The sequence below is a fragment of the Mesoplodon bidens genome (genome assembly GCF_964165515.1).
Source record: "Mesoplodon bidens genome assembly, chromosome: 7".
In the NCBI taxonomy this organism is placed as follows: domain Eukaryota; kingdom Metazoa; phylum Chordata; class Mammalia; order Artiodactyla; family Ziphiidae; genus Mesoplodon; species Mesoplodon bidens.
This window is the reverse complement of record NC_138164.1, coordinates 90,701,549-90,723,861: the sequence shown is the minus strand read 5'-3', so window position 1 is coordinate 90,723,861 and position 22,313 is coordinate 90,701,549. Positions and strand designations below refer to the sequence as shown.

Here is a 22,313-nt window from a genome sequence, read left to right as displayed (position 1 = left end):
CTCAACTTTTTCCCATTTAAAGACTAGTCAGTATCAGTTATATCTTACAGAAGATTGACATGTTAGCATATTGGTACATCATTTTAGTTTTCCCTACCTCTCATTAAAAGTCTAAATTTAAAGTTCAGCATCATTTTATTATTTTTTCTTTGAATGGTCATAATTCCTACTTTTTTTTTAATTAAAAAATTTTTTTATTTTTGGCTGCGTTGGGTCTTCATTGCTGCACGTGGGCTTTCTCCAGTTGCAGCGAGCGGGGGCTACTCTTTGTTGCAGTGTGCAGGCTTCTCATTGTGGTGGCTTCTCGTGGAGCATGGGCTCTAGGTGCGTGGGCTTCAGTAGCTGTGGCACGCGGGCTCAGTAGTTGTGGCTCACGGGCTCTAGAGCGCAGGCTCAGTAGTTGTGGAGCACGGGCTTCTTTGCTCCGCAGCATGTGGGATCTTCCCAGACCAGGGCTCGAACCCGTGTCCCCTGCACTGGCAGGCAGACTCTTAACCACTGCACCACCAGGAAAGCCCTCAGCCTCATTTTAATCTTTTGGTTTTATTTTTGTGAAGATGCACAATTTAAAATTGTATTATAAAAGTATTATATTGCACGTCTATTTGCCAAGTATATCTTGACAGTGCAGTAGTTCCAAAGTAATCATTAACTTGGATAAAAAGTTGAAGACTTTAGCTCTAATTTACAAGAAATGAAGGACACAGAGGAACATGATAAAGGATAGTACAGGCTTGCAATCAGCTAAATCCAGACTGTGGGAAACTCAAGAACAGATGACCAGGTTTATTCAATGACAGAAAGAGAAAAGGAGAAGGAAGGAGGGACAAAGAGAAAAACCTATAGAGTAAAAGATTTAAGAAGCACATTAACCAATTGCACTTTATGAACTTTGTTTGGATCCCTATTTGAATAAACTGTCAAAATCATTTGAGAAAGGAAAATGTGAACACTGATTGCATTTTGATGATATTAAGGAATTATGGCTTTGTGTGTAATAATGACACTGTGGTTATATTTTTTTAAATTTTATTTATTTATGTCTGCGTTGGGTCTTCGTTGCTGTGTGCAGGCTTTCTCTAGTTGCAGCAAGCAGGGGCTACTCTTCATTGCAGTGTGCAGGCTTCTTATTGCAGTGGCTTCTCTTGTTGCGGAGCACAGGCTCTATGCATGCGGGCTTCAGTAGTGTGGCACATGGGCTCAGTAGTTGTAGCTCGCGGGCTTCAGTAGTGTGGCACATGGGCTCAGTAGTTGTAGCTCGCGGGCTTCAGAGTGCAGGCTCAGTCGTTGTGGCACATGGGCTTAGCTGCTCCGCAGCATGTGGGATCTTCCTGGACCAGGGCTCGAACCCATGTCCCCTACATTAGCAGGAGGATTCTTAACCACTGAGCCACCAGGGAAGTCCCTGTGGTTATGTTTTTAATGTCCTTATCTTTTAGCTATACATACTGAAATTTTATAGGTGAAGTGATAGGATATATGAAATTTGCTGAGGTGGGAGCACAGAATAGATTAAACAAGACTGGCCATGGGGCTTCCCTGGTGGCGCAGTGGTTGAGAGTCCGCCTGCTGATGCAAGGGACACGGGTTCGTGCCCCGGTCCGGGAAGATCCCACATGCCGCAGAGCGGTGGGCCCGTGAGCCATGGCCGCTGAGCCTGCGCGTCTGGAGCCTGTGCTCCGAAACGGGAGAGGCCCGCTTACCGAAAAAAAAAAAAAAGATTGGCCATGGGTTGACAACTGTTGAAACTGGATGATAAGTATATGAGAGTTCATTATTCTGTTCTCCCCATATTTATATATGTTTGAAATTTTCCACAATAAGCTTTAAAAGATGTTGAAGTTTTCAAAAGCATTAGGACAGTTCAATTTTTGACTTGTCTACAGTTTATGGTAATTGACAAATTCACTGTAGCATAGCCTAAGTTTCTATCTTGTATCTTTAAGAAGTATACCTTTCAAGGTACAAACCATACTCCTATTAACTTGTAATTACAGACTTCCTTACTGTTTAATACTTTCTTATATAAACACTGCAATGTCATATCATTTAAATTCCTAGGATGTTCTATTAAGTATCGTGCACAATAATTATAAATCAACCCACCTAAAAGAGGTCAATACTTAACAGTAATATACCATCTAATACTCAGTTTCAGACACAAAAAGTTATACAAAAAAGTTTTATTAAGTACAGTTTCATATTTAGAAGAACATCCAATATTACAACGTGATTGGATCTTTAGGATACGTAATTTATTCTTAAAATACACAAGTTATATACAGACACTGGAACACTCAGTCCCCAAAATACTCAATAAAGATGTCTGGGTGACACTTATAGAACTGACCTAGCAATTTTTTCTTCTCTTTGGCAGAAAGTTTTGAATCCTCATCAATATTTTTTAGTAAATTCATTAGCTCATCCTTGGTTGTCTTCCTTGTATGGTCAGAATAATCACTTTGATCAATTCTCTGGCAATAAATATATCCTTAAAGTTTAAAAGTAAAAAGTTCAGTTAATGAATCTATTCCTCAGACTTAACTAGAAAAATCAAGCAACACTTTTATACTTATATATTTTTTCCCCATTTTGTAAAATGCATGTAAAGATGCTAAGCACTGCTGACTTTCTAACCCTGTCAAGTTGCTTTTTGACATAAGGAGCCTCTCAGCTAAGTCTGGATGGCTCTGAGGAGATTGATTAGAGTCTAGCTGAAATCAAAGTGCAACTACTTAGAGCAAAACACTTTCAAATAAACACCAGGAATTTATCCTTGTGAGACATGGAAGTAGTATTTCTCAGATTACCTGTGTCTCTGTTTGGATCTCTTCCCTTCTGAATGTCCATGAGCTTAACACTGACAATTTTATGTAGAGTTCCAGGAATCTTAAAAAAAAAAAAAAAAAAAAAGAAGAAGGAACATGGAACATTATTCAAATGCATTTTAATCTAGTGATCTATTACATAAGTTCAACTTAACTACTTTCAGAGTTTTACCTTAAAAACATCTTTTTGATGATCCATTAAAAAGAGTACCAGAAGATCAGTTTTGCCTTTGGATAAATTTTTATTGTCAACAATAGCTTTTGAGAATATCCTTTTCACAACCATTCGGTTGTCACTCTATAAAAATAAAACAACACACACCCAACGGTATATATTTTTAAGAATTGTAATATAAAAGGGAATATTAAATATTAATAGCTACTATCCATTTCAGCATAATTGATGCTGACGATGGATATGTCCTATAAATATTACAGATACTGAATACAATTAACATTTAGGCAAAAGACTTACTTCTTTCTGTAATTTCAATTCAGAAGGATGTGCTGCAACAGCCATGAAATACAGTAGTCTTCTAAATTCTTCTCTATTTTGGGAATCCAAAAGCTTTAGAAAGAGCTGAGTAGCTTCTAATGCTATTTCAGTCTTCCCATTCACTTCAGCCAAAAGAAAAAAAATGCTTTTAATTTTGACCAGACACGACTATATCAAAGGGAACAAAATTCAAGTTAGAGCTTACGCTAATCAGTAAACTTATCCAAAACGATGTTCAAAAGCAAAACAAAAAGGCTAGGAATTACAATGAATGACCAATACCATCAAGAAAGCCTATACTTGGGACTTCCCTGGTGGCACAGTGGTTAAGAATCTACCTGCCAATACAGGGGACACAGTTTCGATCCCTGGTCCGGGAAGATCTTGCATGCCGCGGAGCAACTAAACCTGTGCGCCCCAACTACTGAGCCCACATGCCACAACTACTGAAGCCCACGTGCCTAGAGCATGCTCTGCAACAAGAGAAGCCACCACAATGTGAAGCCCATGCACCTCAGGGAAGGGTAGCCCCTGCTCGCTGCAACTAGAGAAAGCCCGCACGCAGCAACAAAGACCCAACACAGCCAAAAATAAATAATAAATTAATTTTTTTTAAAAAGCCTATACTCAAATTGGCCAGTCCTAAGTCCTTGTCATACACAAATCTTAAGATGTTAAATCTAATTTGGCTTTGTAAATAAATTCTCAGCCTATGTTTTCCAATAATTCACTACATTTCGAGGGTACACTTTGTATACAGTACTGATGTATCCAACTCTACCTGAGAAAAATAAAGGATTCTCTGAAACCTGCAACTTGTTTTCAACAAGCCATATAGAACAGTCTGGCTCACTGGTACAGAGACAAAGCAGAGTGTCTGCCATTTGAAGAGAATGAAGGGGGAATGGTGATAGTGCTGATAACACTTTCTGAAAAAGAGAATTGCTACTCTATGCTTATTAAGCTTCCAGTGAATGAGAGCAGCATTCTCCTGTAGCAACCAGAAGTCCCTGAATAACTTCAGAGCTTATTAAAGCCTCTTTCCAAATGAGGCCTAGAAGTTTCGGAAAAAACACACTTTCCATGGATTAATTCAGATCCACTCTCAGCTTGAAGTAGTACCATTTTGTTTAATTTTGAGGACAAGTAACTTTTTCCTGTTCCCTCCAAAAGAGAAATTCTTGTATCCAGTAACATCTTACTTACCTAGAAGTTCTGCAATTCCATTATGAACATCAGATAGGTGATTTAACAGAGGTTCCCTACTACTGTAATATTTGCTAATGGCATCAAACAGAAGTTCTTTCACTAAGTCTATTCTATCTGGTTGCTCAGGAAAGTTTCTGCTTATGTCTACAACCATCTGGTCTGGAAGGTATTCCAAGCAGTCAATTGCTGAAGAAAGCCACTCATCTTCCCTATGGGAGAAAATAATTATTACTTTAAAAAGCAAAGGATAACCAACATATACTCAGTACCTAATTTACTAGCTATTTCAAGTTTTCTACCAGAATAAATCTCTATATACCTAGATAAAGAGATGTGTAATTCTTTTTAATATATAGCTAGATCATGAATCACAGACAAAAAGTTGGGTTTAATATGTCTTTTTTTTTTAAGTGAAAACAGAATCCATCCACTACAATATAGGCCTGAGAAAGACATCAAAATTCAAACTCTGCTCCTTAAATTTACTATGGAGGTCCAGAAACTCTAAGTTGCTTGCTCAGGGTCCCAGGTAGGACTAGATCCCAGATCTGACTCCTAGACCAGCATTTTTCTAATATAGTATTGCTTACTTCAAAGCTCTGTGTATGATCTATCATCTCTGACTTTGGCTAGAAGAGAATACAGGAAGATAAGGTACAGTTTCAAAATAATTAAATATTAATTACCATTTCTAATAAAATGCCAGTTGGGTAACTTAAGAAAATTGCTACATCTCAAGGAACATAATGACTAAGTTTTTTTTTGTTTGTTTGTTTTTTTGCGGTACGCAAGCCTCTCACTGTTGTGGCCTCTCCCATTACGGAGCACAGGCTCCGGACACGCAGGCTCAGCGGCCATGGCTCATGGGCCTAGCCGCTCCGCGGCACGTGGGATCTTCCCGGACTGGGTCACGAACCCGCGTCCTCTGCATCGGCAGGCGGACTCTCACCCACTGCGCCACCAGGGAAGCCCTACGTTTTTTTTTTTTTAACATCTTTATTGGAGTATAGTTGCTTTACAATGGTGTGTTAGTTTCTGCTTTATAACAAAGTGAATCATCTATACATAAACATATATCCCCATATCTCCTTCCTCTTGCCTCTCCCTCCCACCCTCCCTATCCCACCCCTCTAGGTGGACACAAAGCACCTAGCTGATCTTCCTGTGCTATGCGGCTGCTTCCCACTAGCTATCTATTTTACATTTGGTAGTGTATATATGTCCATGCCACTCTCTCACTTCGTCCCAGCTTACCCTTCCCCCTCCCTGTGTCCTCAAGTCCATTCTCTACATCTGCGTCTTTATTCCTGTCCTGCCCTTAGGTTCTTCAGAACCTTTTTTTTTTTTTTTAGATTCCATGTATATGTGTTAGTATACGGTATTTTTCTCTTTCTGACTTACTTCATTCTGTATGACAGTTTCTAAGTCTATCCACCTCACTACAAATAACTCAATTTTGTTTCTTTTTATGGCTGAGTAATATTCCATTGCATATATGTGCCACATCTTCTTTATCCATTCATCTTCAGAATGACTAACTTTTAAAATTCAATTTGTTAATATATATAGTTTTAAAAAAATCATGTCCTCCACTGCTGTGGACTCAGGACAATTAATTCTGCCACCACCCAGGTCATGTCATCTCCTCTGGTCATCAGCTTCATCATAAGATGTAGATAGATGAACTTTAAGGTCAATTTCTGATTCTGTACTTAAAATTTAAGGTAATCATAAATTTTTTTCACATGTTACTTTAGATTGTAGAAATGTAATTTAAATTCTTGTAGAGGGCTTCCCTGGTGGCGCAGTGGTTGAGAGTCCGCCTGCCGATGCAGGGGACACGGGTTCGTGCCCCAGTCTGGGAAGATCCCACATGCCGCAGAGCGGCTGGGCTCGTGAGCCATGGCCGCTGAGCCTGCGCATCCGGAGCCTGTGCTCCGCAACGGGAGCGGCCACAACAGTGAGAGGCCCGTGTACCGCAAAATAAATAAATAAATAAATAAATAAATTCTTGTAGAATAATAAGCTTCCTCTTTATATAGAGTTCAATAAGTATGCTGGGATTAATTTTTTCACATAAGGGTTTAAGCTACCTTTTGACATTCAACTGTTTATTAATAATTCATTAGAATGTAGAAATGGTGAAGTACTAAAAATATAAGTTGTATTCCTTTCAAACATTTGCATCTTCCTAACTACTGGAACACTATCTACTAAGGCAAAAATCACTAAAAGTTAAATAAACTAGAAAATACAAGATTTTAACATTTAATAATTTTACTTAGGGGAAGAGTTTCAAGGTTATAAGGAATATAGAACTCCTCCTTAAGGAAAAATAAAGTCATAATTCCCTTAGCACCTGGAGTTAAGCCTTCAAGTTTTTAATCAGGAGAGTGTAGTCAGAGGTGAGAGCAAGAGTTACTTTCATGATGTTTCTTTAATAAAACTAGTTAATTTAAAAACATACTTATTTTTTTAATTGTTATTTTTAATATGGTTGTAAAACTAAATATAATGGCAGAACTAATTCTTAAAAGAGAACTCATGTATGAAAAGTATAGTAAACTCAATATAAAATAATAGATTTTTATCACAACAACCAGGAAGTTGGTGATGCAGTAAAATAAATAAATATATATATGCTTAACTTATAATACATATGGGATAAGTATATATTCCTTTTTTTTAAACATCTTTATTGGAGTATAATTGCTTTACAATGCTGTGTTAGTTTCTGCTGTATAACAAAGTGAATCAGCTATATGTATACATACATCCCCATATCCTCTCCCTCTTGCATCTCCCTCCCACACTCCCTATCCCACCCCTCTAGGTGGTCACAAAGCACCGAGCTGATCTCCCTGTGCTATGTGGCTGCTTCCCAGTAGCTATCTATTTTACATTTGGTAGTGTATATAAGTCCATGCCACTCTCTCACATTGTCCCAGCTTACCCTTCCCCCTCCTGTGTCCTCAAGTCCATTCTCTACATCTGCGTCTTTATTCCTGTCCTGCCCCTAGGTTCATCAGAACCATTGTTTTTTCTTTTTAGATTCCATATATATGTGTTAGCATATGATGTTTGTTTTTCTCTTTCTGACTTACTTCACTCTGTATGACAGTCTCTAGGTCCATCCACCTCACTACAAATAACTCATTTCAAAAAACACATATTTAATACACATTCTAGAAGACTATAAAAGCATATATAGTTAAAGGAGTCTAAGAATTTGACAAATCTGTTCATTCTGTTCCAGGTCCCTTTGAAGACCAGACAGCTCTAAGAGAGCAGACAGCCCTACATTTTAACAAAGAAGATGGAACATAATAATTTTCTTCACTTGATGTGCAAGTGAGATATATGTGAAACAAAAATGAATATGAAAAATAATGACATTTAAATCTCGTTAATTTTGACCAAGGTAATGTTGTTCATTTTTCCCAATACTGATAATATCAACTGACAAAGCATATCTGATCGTATGGACAGAAGAAGTCAAAAGATTATCTTAAAACTAATATCTTCCTATAAACACACTCAAATTATTATATGTATTTCCACATACTGAGATTCACTGTAAGCCTTGAGAATCCCTCGATCCAGATAGTTCCTGTTGCTGACCAAGTCAGGCTGCCTCTTAGGGTGAGTAACGTTAGGTACCACCTCTTGCCGTTTGAGGAGGGAGTCAAGGAGTGGAAGGTCTATAAGTTGTAGCAGACGCCCAACTGTTTCTTCTTGCCATACTTCATTAATAACTGCACAGGGAAAATAACAAGGAGAAAAGTAATGATTAATAGTTACTACACGCTCACCACAATATCTGCCTAGGCAGGTCTAAGCTAATAAACTTGTGGCAAAAGAAAAAAAAAAAGAAGAAGAAAGAGAGTCAATTTTATGAAGTAGTTTCCTATAACAAAGTAAAACAATTCAAGATTTGTTTAAAGTGTAGGAGAACAGACTTTGGACAACAGGAATTCTTCTCATTTTTGTACTGTAAAAAGCAATACGGCTTGATAAGAGATCAAGTCATATAACATGTTAATAAGGACTTTGGAAGAAAGAATGATTCATTCAATCTGAAAACTGGTTTGAAACCACTGGCTGCAGATTATTCCGCTCAGGGTTTCCACAACTGGGATGGGGGAGGGAAGGTGGAAATCAGTCATTAAAACCACATTCCACTGCCACAGACAAGGAAGAACATATAACCCTGTTAATGTTTTAATATAATTCTCAAATTTTTATTTAACCTAATAAAATTTTAGGGAAAGATATATCTGAGAGCAGATTTCAAATAAATTTTTTAAAATCTGCATGTAAAACATTTCAGATTTGAATCTCTGCCAGCTGATAGGACAAAAGTCAGTGTTCCAGAATTGCAACACTGATCTATTTGTTAAAGATAATAGACCTCTGTTAAAACTTAATATAAACAGCTTTAATACACAGTGTGCTCTTTCTTTATGCTCTGAATATCTAAATTCGAATAAAGGTTAAGATTGAAAAAATTTAAATAACTTTATTTGAAGTCAGTCTTCTATTTCTTCCGGTATCATCTTTAGCTTACCTTGTGGAGACAAGTTTGCAGAGATATTTACGTGAGGGGATTCGGCAGGCTTTAAACTCAGATTTTCCCACAGATCCTCTAAACTTGCAGATTTGATATCAGAGGACTTAAATAATGCATCTGCATACCTAAAATGAATTTATTTCATAAATTCCTGTTTATTAGTAAGCCTACAGAAATATTTTTGAATCTGAGAGCTAAGAGTTTCTAGAAAGTTTATGTACTTCAGAGCAAAAACATAACCAATACAAATTCTAAGAGTAGAATGAAATACAAAAACATCCCATCTTCTTTCTCAAGCCTGAATATACACACTCTACATAAATCCTCCTTTGAGCATTTAGATTTAAGTAATGCAATGACTAAAATGTTAGTCGCCAATTTTAACACATAATCAAACACAGTCAAACGTCATTATGCTTACTGCTTTTATTAGTTATCTCTCTTTCCGGGGCATCCTCTGGTAGATAGTGCTCAAATACAGAACTCTAATCTCTTAATTCTGAAACCCCAAAAGCTTTGAAAAATTTGAAGTTTTTTCAGAATTCATATAGTGACAACACCTGTTCTGAGACCATCACAGCCTTTATCTATCCCAGTTAGTATGAGTATTGTCACTGCAGAAATACTAATGTGTTTGATTACCAGATGTTGTCCCAGATCCCTCTCGGAGTGTGATCTAGTAAATGATATATGGACATAATGACCTTTCTAAAATCTCCAAAGTTCCAAATTCCTAAACACATCTGTTCCCAAAGGTTTCAGATAAAGCACGTGGACCTACATTTGGAAAGTACTGATTGTGCCCTACCTTATCCTCCTACTTCCTTCCTATATAGAAAGAGGTAAATTTCATCATGTTTTAAATATAGAGTTAAAAAAAATTTTGGAAGTCAATACACTAAAACTCTGACTTTGGGTCAGGTCTGAATTGTAAGATCTTCAATTACATGGTCACCTTTTCAAAGCTTAGCTGAGGGGAATAAAAGGGAAAAGTTTTATCTCATGACAAATAACTAAGTTAGCTATGCATTTATCACCTACATCCATTTCAATCACTGGGTTCTACAATTCTGTCCCCCAGGCTCCCTTTAAATGATTCCTGCTTCTCCACCACTGCTGCCTACTTCCCCCTCATCTGTAGACCACAATATTGCAAGATTCCTCTCCCCATTAGGCTGTCCATATAGCTGCCTAATTTTAGGCAATCTCATCATGCTTAACGTCTTTCTGTGGCCTCCCCAACATCTGTGTGATCACGTGCAAACTCCTTAAAATGTCCTATGAAACTTTCCGCATACTGGCTCCTTTCATATTTCACATCTGCTATTTTCTGGATTCTAGTGACAACCCACCTGCTTGTCTTCACCTCTCCTGTTCTCATACCACTTTGTGTATAAACTCTCTAACATTTTTTATAGTGTAATTGTAACCTGAAGCAGAAAAATCAAAGTTTGTTAATGGTTTCTGCTAAATATATGAACAAACAAGAATTCTAGGAGATACCAAATAAACAAAAGTTTGCTCTACTTTATCAAATTTACCCACAGACCCAGATTTTAGCCTAACTTACTGTTCCAAAAATAACAAAGACAGTCAGCATTTCATTAAAAAGTAGACAAAATCCTGCCAATATTATGAGACTGACACTCTACCTACTGCACTAAAGAGGCACCTCCCCCTGGCAATATTAAATGAAAATCTAACACAGACTAACCTGGAAGGTGAAAACAGTTTGTTCTCTTTGCCTAATTGACTGTCTTGGTTAGGTATCGTTGTGAACCTATAAAGGCTGCAACTACTATCTTCAAATGTAGGTTTTTTGTCTTTTCCAAAGACTTTGGTCGGAACTGCTTCAAATACTTTGTAGTCCATAAGTGCTTGACACACTCTCACCACTTTGGCCCGAGGAATATCTACATCACCAAAGTATTTATTCTGAATTAGGTGAGAAAAAATGACATCCACAGCTTCCGAACCAACAAAACAGTCATTGTGTCTTTTTAAATGATGCCTTCGTTTTTTCACCTCCACTTGTGTTTGAAGAGTGTTTATAATGCTGCTCCATACATATGTGGCTCCAAATGGCTTCTGGGCTACACTGAAACCTGGAGTGGGAAAAATCACAGAGTCACCTCACTCATTTGTAATAAGGTCTAAGCAATCCTTAAGCAAATCTTAATCAAAGATTAAGATTTAAATCTTAAACTTTGCTTAACTCTTAAGCAAAGTTATTAATAAGAAACAATTATGAGGGCAGCTTGTTATTGAAATATGAAATTATTGGTAGCAACTCATTAAAAAATGTAGTGCCTACTATATGCTAAACACTGTTCTATGTGCTAGGATACAAGAGTGGGCAAAATAAAGTCCCTGCTCTTATAGACTTATTCTTTGTGGGAAGATACAGACATTATGTATATGTTAGATCAGTGCCAAGAAGAAAAATAAAGCCAGGTAAGAAAGAGAATGCTGTTTTAGATGGGAGGTCAGAAAAGACCTCTTTGACATGGTGATCTCTGAACAGAAGCCTGCGTAAAACCTGGGGGCAAGCTGTGCAGTTATCTGGGGAAAGAACAGAGAGAACAGAAAGAGCAAAGGCCCTGAGCAGGGGGTGTACTCCGCTATGAGAACAGGAAGGAGGCCACCATGACCTGAGTAGGTGACCAAGGGAACGAACAGTAGGAAGTGAGATCAGAGAGGATTGACAATGAGGTTTGGAGTGGGGGATGCAGATCAAGCAGGACCTTGTGGCAGTTACCAATTATGTACAAGAACTCTATTAAATGCCTTATATAAATGCTCTAATCTTCAACAGCAACCCTGTGAAGCAGACATCACCTTTATTTGAGAGATGCAAAACAGATTCACAGAGGTTAAGTGTAACTTCCAGACATTATATTGTAAGAGGTGGTACTGGGATTTGGTTCACGGTCTATACGATTTCAAAGCATTTATCAGTCAGATAAGGCAGACATACAGACAGACAGATGTATAGTTATAGATATACATACGCACACGATGCTTACTGGAATAAACTAATTTTTTTAAAGCTTCTTATTATGCAGACTCATGAGTTAAGTGCTTTGTTAAACAGGATAAACTAACAGCTTGGTTCCTGTTCAATAGGAGCTTATAGCCTATTGCAAAGATAGGAAAAGCACAGAAATAAAGTAAGGTTTTAGAAAACGTGCTTTCAAAGATCCATCACATTCTTCCTCATTTTAATAAATTGATATTTGGTATAACTACAAAGAAGAAAAGGAGAAACAATTAAAAGAAAGTGGACCTTAAGTTTTAGTAAGCTGATGGAGCTAAGTGTAGCTAATCGTCAGCCTGGTGGCTAGCTGGCTTGCTCTCTTTTTATGTAAACACATAGTATGCCTTTTTATGTGTTATACCTTTTAATGGCCCTCTGAATATTCAGTTGTTCTAATTTTTAAGCCCCCATTTTTGTTAAGTATATAACTCCTTTATTTTCAAGATATTTTGGCAGAGAAACTGAAAACTGATTACATCCCTTAAGGTAGTCTAAGAAGGAAAATAATATGCAACAGTACAACAATAAGGAATAAGGGGACTTATAATTAAAGAAACTCCTACTTGAAATTACCTTCCTGTTTTTTTTAGATAAAATAAATATGTAAGATGAAAGCAAAGTTTCTGAAGCACATTAAAACTCCACTTGGGAATTCCCTGGTGGTCCAGTGGTTAGCACTCGTGCTTCCACTGCCAGGGGCCCGGTTTCCATCCCTGGTTGGGGAACTAAGATCCTGCAAGCCATGCGGCGTGGCTAAGAAAAAAAAAAAAAAAACCTCCACTCAATGCACTAGAGTCATAAATTTTAAGTGGGTCATTTGAAATTCATCCTTTTGTGTTGCAATAAATATAGGGAGTGTAGTGAACCACAGTGTATTCACCTATAGTGTAATTTTGTAGCTACCATAAAAATTACTAACATACACACACAAACACAGAAAACCCTTTATTGTTTGTTTGTATATTTCCAATACCAAAAGTAGATGGGTAATTTTACTACCTATCCATTATTATGATGTTAGTTTAAAATAATCAGCAAGATTGTTGGTTTTTTTTTTTCGTTACACAGGCCTCTCACTGTTGTGGTCTCTCCCATTGTGGAGCACAGGCTCCGGACACACAGGCCCAGCGGCCATGGCTCACGGGCCTAGCCGATCCGCGGCATGTGGGATCTTCCCGGACCGGGGCATGAACCCATGTCCCCTGCATTGGCAGGCGGACTCTCAACCACTGCGCCACCAGGGAAGCCCAAATTGTGGGTTTTTTAAATTAATTAATTAATTTATTTTTATTTTTGGCTGCAGTGGGTCTTCGTCACTGCGCACGGGCTTTCTCTAGTTGTGGTGAGCAGGGGCTACTCTTCGTTGCGGTGTGCGGGCTTACTGAGGTGGCTTCTCTTGTTGCAGGGCACGGGCTATATGCGCGTGGGCTTCAGCAGTTGTGACACACGGGCTCAGCAGTTGTGGCTCGCAAGCTCTAGAGCACAACCTCAGTAGTTGTGGCACACGGGCTTAGTTGCTCCGCGGCACGTGGGATCTTCCCGGACCAGGGCTCGAACCCGTGTCCCCTGCATTGGCAGGTGGATTCTTAACCACTGCATTACCAGGGAAGTCCCAGCAAGATCGTTTATAATTATCAAAATGATATTTTAAAATTCCAGATACTTCATAATTCATTACTAAACAAAGAAGGAAGTAATTGATGCTAGTTTTCCAAATATGTGAGCCGTTTTTTATTTTATTTATTTATTTACTTTTATTTATTTATTTATTTTTTGCTGTACGCGGGCCTCTCACTGCTGTGGCCTCTCCCGTTGCGGAGCACAGGCTCCGGACGCACAGGCTCAGCGGCCATGGCTCGCGGGCCCAGCCGCTCCGCGGCATGTGGGATCCCCGGGACCGGGGCACGAACCCGTGTCCCCTGCATCGGCAGGCGGACTCTCAACCACTGCGCCACCAGGGAAGCCCGTGAGCCGTTTTAAGAACTGAATTATGGGGCCTTCCCTGGTGGCACAGTGTTTAGGGATCCGCCTGCCAATGCAGGGGACATAGGTTCAATCCCTGGTCCGGGAAGATCCCACATGCCGTGGAGCAACTAAGCCCATGTGCCACAATTACTGAGCCTGCGCTCTAGAGTCCGTGAGCCACAACTACTGAGCCTGCATGCTGCAACTACTGAAGCCCATGCACCTAGAGCCCGTGCTCTGCAACAAGAGAAGCCACTGCAGTGAGAAGCCCGCGCACCGCAACGAAGAGTAGCCCCCACTCATCGCAAGTGGAGAAAGACTGCGCACAGCAACGAAGACCCAACACAACCAGAAATAATAAAAATAAAATAAAATAAAAAATTAAAAAAAAAAAAAAAAAAAAGAACTGAATTATGGAGACTCAACTAGATAAATCAGGCTGAAACTAGACTTACTACTGGTACTGTATTTAGTCTCTACTGAGTAGAGCCAGAATCATGCACTGGATGGATTCTCAAAATATGTCCAGGTCATTCCCCTGGTATCCAGAACTAGGAGTAGCTGTACTGTTTCCAGCCACTATGACTAAATAAAAGGATGATTAGCACTTAATGTTCTTAACTTCCTAACATACCAGAGATTATAGCTGAGATTTAAATGAACTTAATGCCTGTTCTTTAGTCTTTTTTCAAATCTTCATTATATTATTAATAGTAGCTAACATTTGAGGACTGACAATATGACAAGCTCTGCCTTCTCTCATTTAATCCTGATAAACTTCTCTAAAATAGTTATTAATAATCCTATTTTGAAGAAATTGAGGCTCAGTGAATTAAACTTACCCTCAGTTTTACAGGTAGTAAATATATACTAGCTTTTCTTAGCACTTAAATATAAATATATTAAAAGTAAGTCAGCAGGGCTTCCCTGGTGGTGCAGTAGTTAAGAATCCCCCTGCCAATGCAGAGGACATGGGTTCGAGCCCTGGTCCGGGAAGATCCCACATGCCGCGGAACTTCTAAGCCCATGCACCACAACTACTGAAGCCCTTGTGCCTAGAGCCCGTGCTCCACAACAAGAGAAGCCATTGCAATGAGAAGCCCGCACACTGCAACGAAGAGTAGCCCCTGCTCGCCGCAACTAGAGAAAGCCCACACGAAGCCACGAACACACAGTGCAGCCAAAAATAAATGAATTAAATAAATTTTTTTAAAAAGCTTTGTGAAAAAAAAAGTTAGCAGATAGTTTTAGCATTAACCTTTCATTGAAGACTTGGATTAACTGAAAGAGCTTTAAGTGAGCCAATGAGATTAAAGAAACAAACAAAAAAACAACTTTAAGATTTCTGAATCCTTAACCAAGCTATTTAAAAACACTTAGTCGTCATTACTCCTAAAATAAGATAGTTATCATAATTCTATGATATATACTATCCATAGTACACAGGAAAGGAAAATAGGCAAGGTTCAAACTTGTAGAGCTCAGATTGCCTATTAAGTACCAACAAAACAGACTTCTGGGCTAGTAATAATACTAAAGATGAAACACGTAAATCATAACAGTTGAGCTACAAGTAAGTTAGCATAAAAACCCTAAAAGATAAAGCTGACTCACTTATTAATTTGAGATCAATAAGACAACTGATGGGGGTGAGAGCCTCAATGATGTGAAAAAGGCTAATCTTCACAGGGGAATTAAGAATATATTTCCCCATATTAACTTGCTGTTTAAATATGGAAAATCAGGAAGTCTTGCAGGTTGGATAACACAATATAAAAGATTAAAGAACAGGTTAGAGCAGGATAGTAGGCACCTGTGAGCCATCCAATGTTTCCAGAGTTCTCCAGGCATAATATAATGCAGCCCTTTCAGGTCCACTCTGTTCTCACTGACCATTAATTCCCAACCATTGCATCCTGGGATATTTCCCCTTAAGCATCACCACCCGCAGACCCAAACTAACTCATGTTCATACAGATATTTTAATACATAATCTACCCTGGACTTGACGAGTAAATGTGCCAAAACCCACACCAGGATAACCTGTTTTTTTAATGCTGACTTCACCAGTTGAACACAGATCCCCCACATGCTGGTTTGAAACTTATTTATCATCATCTAAGAGCTGAAATGACCATTGGTATCGCTGACCATGGCCCAGTAAGATGAATTATTGTGACTTCTAAACAGGATTCGAGAGACCCGAAGAATACAATGAATGTTTTATAAGTCTAGCAATCAGAATTTAAGCTTCAGCTTGTCCTCAAACTTCACTTGCATATGAGCTTGACAATTCTTTAAAATTCATCACTGTCTACATCTTGATGCTTCTTTGTTTACATTTGGTTAAGCATGTTCTAAAAGCATCATGACCTAATGATCAAAGTCTAGAGACCAGCTGCGATAACCCTGAATAACAGACTTAACTTTTATAATTTGTTTTCTTCATTTACTGATACAAGAATTAAACACTATGTTTAAGGTATGTTTCAGGTCTAAACTGCTGATTTGCAGGACTTTAGAGACTAAAATTATATCTCTCTCCATTTAGACATGGTCATTGAACACCAAACAAAATATGTAAGAAATGAAGCATAGGAACAAATTTGACCTGTCGGATAAAAAGCTTTGAGAAGCTATCAAGAGGCTCAGAAACTGTTTTAAACTAGATCTATAACATACTACACATGTTCTTGAGCACTATATAAATCTAGGCTAGTTAACATTCAGTTTTCAAGCAGGCTCTTCTTTATCTGTGTGAAAACAACAGCTATTTTTCAAAAGCAAAGACCCATCCTTTGGGCCTCCCTGGTGGCGCAGTGGTTGAGAGTCCGCCTGCCGATGCAGGGGATACGGGTTCGTGCCCCGGTCTGGGAGGATCCCATATGCCGCGGAGCGGCTGGGCCCGTGAGCCATGGCCTCTGGGCCTGCGCGTCCGGAGCCTGTGCTCCGCAACGGGAGAGGCCACAACAGTGAGAGGCCCGCATACCGCAAAAAGAAAAAAAAAAAAAAAGACCCATCCTTTGCATGTATTTGATATCTACCCAAAAAAGTTTACCAGCCATAAAAAAAGTTAAACTTCTAATATTGAACTTATGTGTATTTGTAACACTACTAATAATCATCTTTACTTCTAAAAAGGTACACTAAATAATCAAGTTATTATAATAATAATTCCTTAAAAATCAAGTCATAAGGCAGATAGGTCAAGAAATTACATTTACTCATTAAGTCACAAGGGGATAATCAGCATCAACCATGATCTGTGCAGTCAGCATCAACTATGGCCCTGCTGTGAAAACCAATTTAAGGGTGAAAACAATTCTATAATCATTTCAATCAGTGAGATTATATTAACTCCTTAGAAGATCAATAGACACATTATAAAACTGGATCCCACTGTAAGGTAAACGTACACACAAGAGTTACTAAAACATGCTACTTCTAAATGAATATGTAACAATTTTATTTTCATTTTTGGACATTACACTGCCCCCGCCTCCAACACACACAAAAGAAAAGAATTCAGATAGCTCATGTTAGGCAGTTTTGCACAAAACTTAAAGAAACAGTGAGTTAGTGCCGTATTTCATTCAAATTTCCTTATACTTCACAGAGGTTCAAATTATTCAATACTTGTTAGTTGTAGATTACTGCCAACTATTAAAATATTTTAAAGAAGGGTTAACAGTGGTTCTTAGTGGGTGGTTTTACTCCCCCCAGACATCTGGCAATGTCTGGAGCCATTTCTGGTTGTTATAAGCTGAGGAGGGAGAAATGCTACAGATGTTTAGTGGGTAGAGGGGCCAGGGACACTGCTTAACATTCTACAGTGACAGGCCAGCTCCCGCAACAACAAAGAAAATGTCAGCAGCGCCGAGGTTCAGAAACCCTAGGTTACTTGAATACTGTTTAGACATGGAAACTTGTGTTAATGCAGCAGGCACAGTGCTAGGTTCTGTGAATAGAAAAAGACAAGAGTGTGGGGTTCTGGAGTCCCAGAGGACTTGGTTCTCTATTCTTGGCTCCATCATTACTAATAATGCAATCTTGGGCAAACTGCCTAACTTTTTTGGTGCAAAACAGAGTTAATTCCACTTCTCTCAGTTACTGTGAAGGTCATCTAAGATATATATGTAAAGTGGCTGGCACGTACCCAGCAATTAAGAGACGTATAAAAACGAAAGGGGAGGGGCTTCCCTGGTGGCGCAGTGGTTGACAGTCCGCCTCCTGATGCAGGGGACACGGGTTCGTGCCCCAGTCCAGGAAGATCCCACATGCTGCGGAGCGGCTGGGCCCGTGAGCCATGGCCGCTGAGCCTGCGCGTCCAGAGCCTGTGCTCCACAACGGGAGAGGCCACGACAGTGAGAGGCCCGCATATCACACACAAAAAAAAAAAAACGAAAGGGGAAATTGTCTCAATCTAGAAGAGCCAAAGGACATGTGGATTCACTGTAATGTAATATCCTGGATGGGACCCTGGAACAGAAAAAGGATATTAGGCAAAAACTAAGGAAACCTGAGTAAAAGTATAGACTATCAATATCGGTTCACTAATTGTGACAAATGTATTACACTAAATGTAAGATGTTAATCATAAGGGAAACTGAGTGAAGGGCATATGGGAACTCTAAGCACTAACTTAGTGACTTTTTGTAAATCTAAATCTATTCTAAAAATGTTTAAGTTTATTTAAAAAGTTTAAAAAAGGAAGGTTTTTCCTTTTTTCTCTATTTCTTCCTCTTCCTTTCTTTGAACTAAGAAGACACAGTCCCCACCCTCAGTTTACCCTTTACCTATTCATACCACTTGGATGATGATGTCAAACTCTGAACAGTAGTCAGTCAAATAAAGACCACTAGCAGGTGAGATGACAAATGTGACACATACCAGAAGATTTAACTCCTCATCAGAAGATAACAAGTATATAAAATCCTAAATCAGGGCTTTCCTGGTGGCGCAGTGGTTGAGAGTCCACCTGCCGATGCAGAGGACACGGGTTTGTGCCCCGGTCCAGGAAGATCCCACATGCTGCGGAGCAGCTGGGCCCGTGAGCCATAGCCGCTGAGCCTGTGCGTCCGGAGCCTGTGCGTCCAGAGCCTGTGCTCTGCAACGGGAGAGGCCACAATAGTGAGAGGCCCGCGTACCGCAAAAAAAATAAAAAATTAAAAAAAATATCCTAAATCATTTAGGATTTGAGAGAATTTTTCTTAAGAATTATTTTTTTAAAAGAGGTTTTAAAACATTACTCACAGAATTGTTAAGACAAAGGAAAAGGACTACATTTCTTGGACATTAACCAAAATTTCATGAAAACAGATAAATGTAGAGAGCTGTGCTTTGAGTGTTAAAACTAGGCAGATGTGACTGAGTGGGGAAAACTTCCTATATGCCAGTACCAATATTGCAACACTTTTACTACATATTGGTTTTGGTAATCCAAAGTTTGTTTTCCTCTTACACAGCATTAGAGATGTCATGCTGAAGACTGACATTGCCTCTGAAAAGAAGGCTGCAGGTAAACTAAGTAAAATAAATAAAGAACAATTTTAGAATATGTTTAGGGAACTATTAACAAAAGTAGACACTGGCCCCTGCTTTAATTCATACAGATTAATGAGATAGCATATGGGAAGTACTTTGAGCTCCCTGGAAAAGTGATACCAGGTGAATTCAAAGAATTAGGTTACAGTATAAAGGGATAACAGGATAACATACCACTTTCTTGCTTGACTATATTAAAAGACAAATTTCTTCAAACTACTTACTAAAGGTTAGCATACAGACTTTATTTCTTCTACATAAATCAGGTCCCTGGTTGTCACAGCCCCTTTAAACTATGGAAGAATTACTAATAGGTAGAGAAACAAAAATACAAAGCTGCTTGCCAGAGGACACAGAAAGAGAATGGCAGGGAACCAAGAACACAGGCTCCCATTACCATGCTCGCTAGGACTGTGACAAGGCAACTAAAGAGTGGGAAGGGGGATGAACATAGGATAACAGGTAGGGTTCCAACTGTAGCAACCAAAACAGATGAGAAAACCCAATGGGCCTTTCTCTGCCCACTGCACCTGGTGTGCAGAAGACAGTGGTCCTTTCCTTGGGTTCAAATTCGATGACCAGCACTTCAACTCTTCCCTCTGAGAGTCATCTACTTAATTTTGAATACATATTCCCTTATACGAAGAACCTGTTTACTAATGACCAAAGCTCAGAACAGGTATTTCAGCTGTTAGAGAAGACGGGGCTTTTAATCACATAAAATTTGGCAATTTCTTTCACCCAGAAAGTAAGCCTAAAGACTTCTCAAGACTGTTTCCAATATTATTTGATTTTATATTCCTAAACGATGAAGTATTTCCCTTCTCTTCACACTGTAAACACTGGAGAAATTCTGAATGTAGCCATCATGTGCTTATTTGAATCCTTTTAATTGGAGAGTAAGATTAATGTTAAGATCGCTCTTAGAAAAGTACAAATGAAAAGTGGTTCTCTATCACAATTTATCATTAGCATTTTGAAGATTAAAAGGAGCATTACTCATTGTAAGTTAAACAGAAAACTGGGGCCACTGAGATGCATCCAATTTGTCCTACATCAATCCACTGACCACTGTCACATTGAGGAAGGAGTCACAGTTTCACTGGTTTGCTTTTACAAATGAAAGGCTTAATAATAAGCGAACTAATTCCTACAGCAACCCACATTGTAGCTACAGAAAGGGGGGAAAGTTGTAACTTCTCTAAATGGAAAACAAAAAAGCCAAGTATTATCTGTACCCCTTAACTCTATTAACTGAGACGTAGGGTATGCTAAAATCGGAATTTTAGAACCGATCATCCGATTCCGTTCAATTGTTTGTACATGTAAAGAAACCAAGATGTTAGCATACTAACATCCTAAGTAACCTGCCCCCCAGGACATGATTAAGCTGGCAACATTCACCAGTGTCTCTCCTTATCTCATGCAACCGTTGCAAAGGTAAATCAAAAACTTCTACTCATTGAAATACTGCTTATCCAGAAAGTGTAACTAATAAATACCTTTTATGCCAAGTTCCTGCCGGTAGAACTTAATGTAACAGAAACCTCTCACCACTCCCAGGAAGAGTCTGGGCAACAAACTGGGCAACAGAGGCACTGGGCCCCTGGCCATACTGTGGAGTCAAGGTTTGTGGCTGAGACAGTAACCAGTAAGGATGTGGAGCACGTCTGGAGACCTACTGCAAGCGACCGGCACACAGCTGGCACACAGACTAGAGCGCGGTGAAGTTAAACTCCGGGTAACTTAGGAGAAAGCTGGCTACGAGGGCACCAGGGTCCGGCACAGCAGCTCACCGGCGGGGGCGCCGGCCCGAGCAGCCACAGCTGTGCGGAGCTCGCGGAGGCGGCCGCGGACCTGGCCGTACCTGGCGGGATCCCCCGCCCGCGCGAGAACCTCAGCCTGCGCCCCCCGCCCGCCCTGTGACCCCCAGCGTCCCCAGACCGGGTCCTCGGCACCTACTGGGAGGCCTCTGCGCGGGACTCTGGAGAGCCGACAGGTTGAGCGCCGCCGCCTTCTCCCGCACCGTGGCCATGGCCGCAGCCGCGCGGACACCGCCGCCCCAGACCGCCGCACAACAAAGTGGGCGCCAGCACAGCCGCCGCCAGTTAACTGGCTCGGGATGGGGCGGGGCTCCCGCCAGACCCAGTCCCCGCCCGGTGATCGGCCGCTGCGCGCCGCACGCCGCCGGTCACGTGCAGGCTGAGGCCGACTGTAACCTGAGGCCCCGCGGGCGAGGAAAAGGTGCGGACCCCATCCTCGAGGCAGCCAGGTGGGAAGTATTTCGGGGTGCTGCGCCCTGCGAGTCCGCGCCGGCCGCACGCAGCCCGCATCCCGCCCCCGCCGTCGGCACAGCCCAAGCGCAGGCAGAGGTATGCGCCCGGCAGGCTCAGACCAGCTGGGTGCAAAGCGCGTCCCGCCGTGGATTAGCTCTGGTGCTTGGCCAGCTGTTTAACTGTCTTGGGCTTCTGTGTCCTCACCGGTGACGCGAGGGCAGCATTAGTATCCGCTTCGCGGAATTTTTTTAATGAAGATCACACGAACCAATTCATGTATTTTAGGTGTTGGGTCTGGAACATACGTGCTTAAAATTATGTCACGGTGATAAGTGCCTCGAGTTTTTCACGCATCCCCACCTGTAAAGAACAAATCTTTATCTGTTTC

At 40.1% G+C, this 22,313-nt stretch overlaps 1 protein-coding gene across 1 annotated transcript; it reads right to left on the bottom strand.

Annotated features, from left to right (window-relative positions):
* Positions 1-2,196: 2,196 nt before the first annotated feature.
* DEPDC7 (DEP domain containing 7) lies at positions 2,197-21,742 on the bottom strand. Its single transcript, XM_081241127.1, has 9 exons — positions 21,612-21,742; positions 10,818-11,208; positions 9,101-9,228; positions 8,099-8,288; positions 4,531-4,742; positions 3,304-3,446; positions 3,001-3,126; positions 2,811-2,889; positions 2,197-2,491 (listed from the first exon to the last, which is right to left on the bottom strand). Exons 1-9 carry the CDS (start codon positions 21,682-21,684, stop codon positions 2,298-2,300), a joined length of 1,536 nt encoding a protein of 511 aa, XP_081097253.1. The 5' UTR covers positions 21,685-21,742; the 3' UTR covers positions 2,197-2,297.
* Between the last annotated feature and the right edge of the window lie 571 nt (positions 21,743-22,313).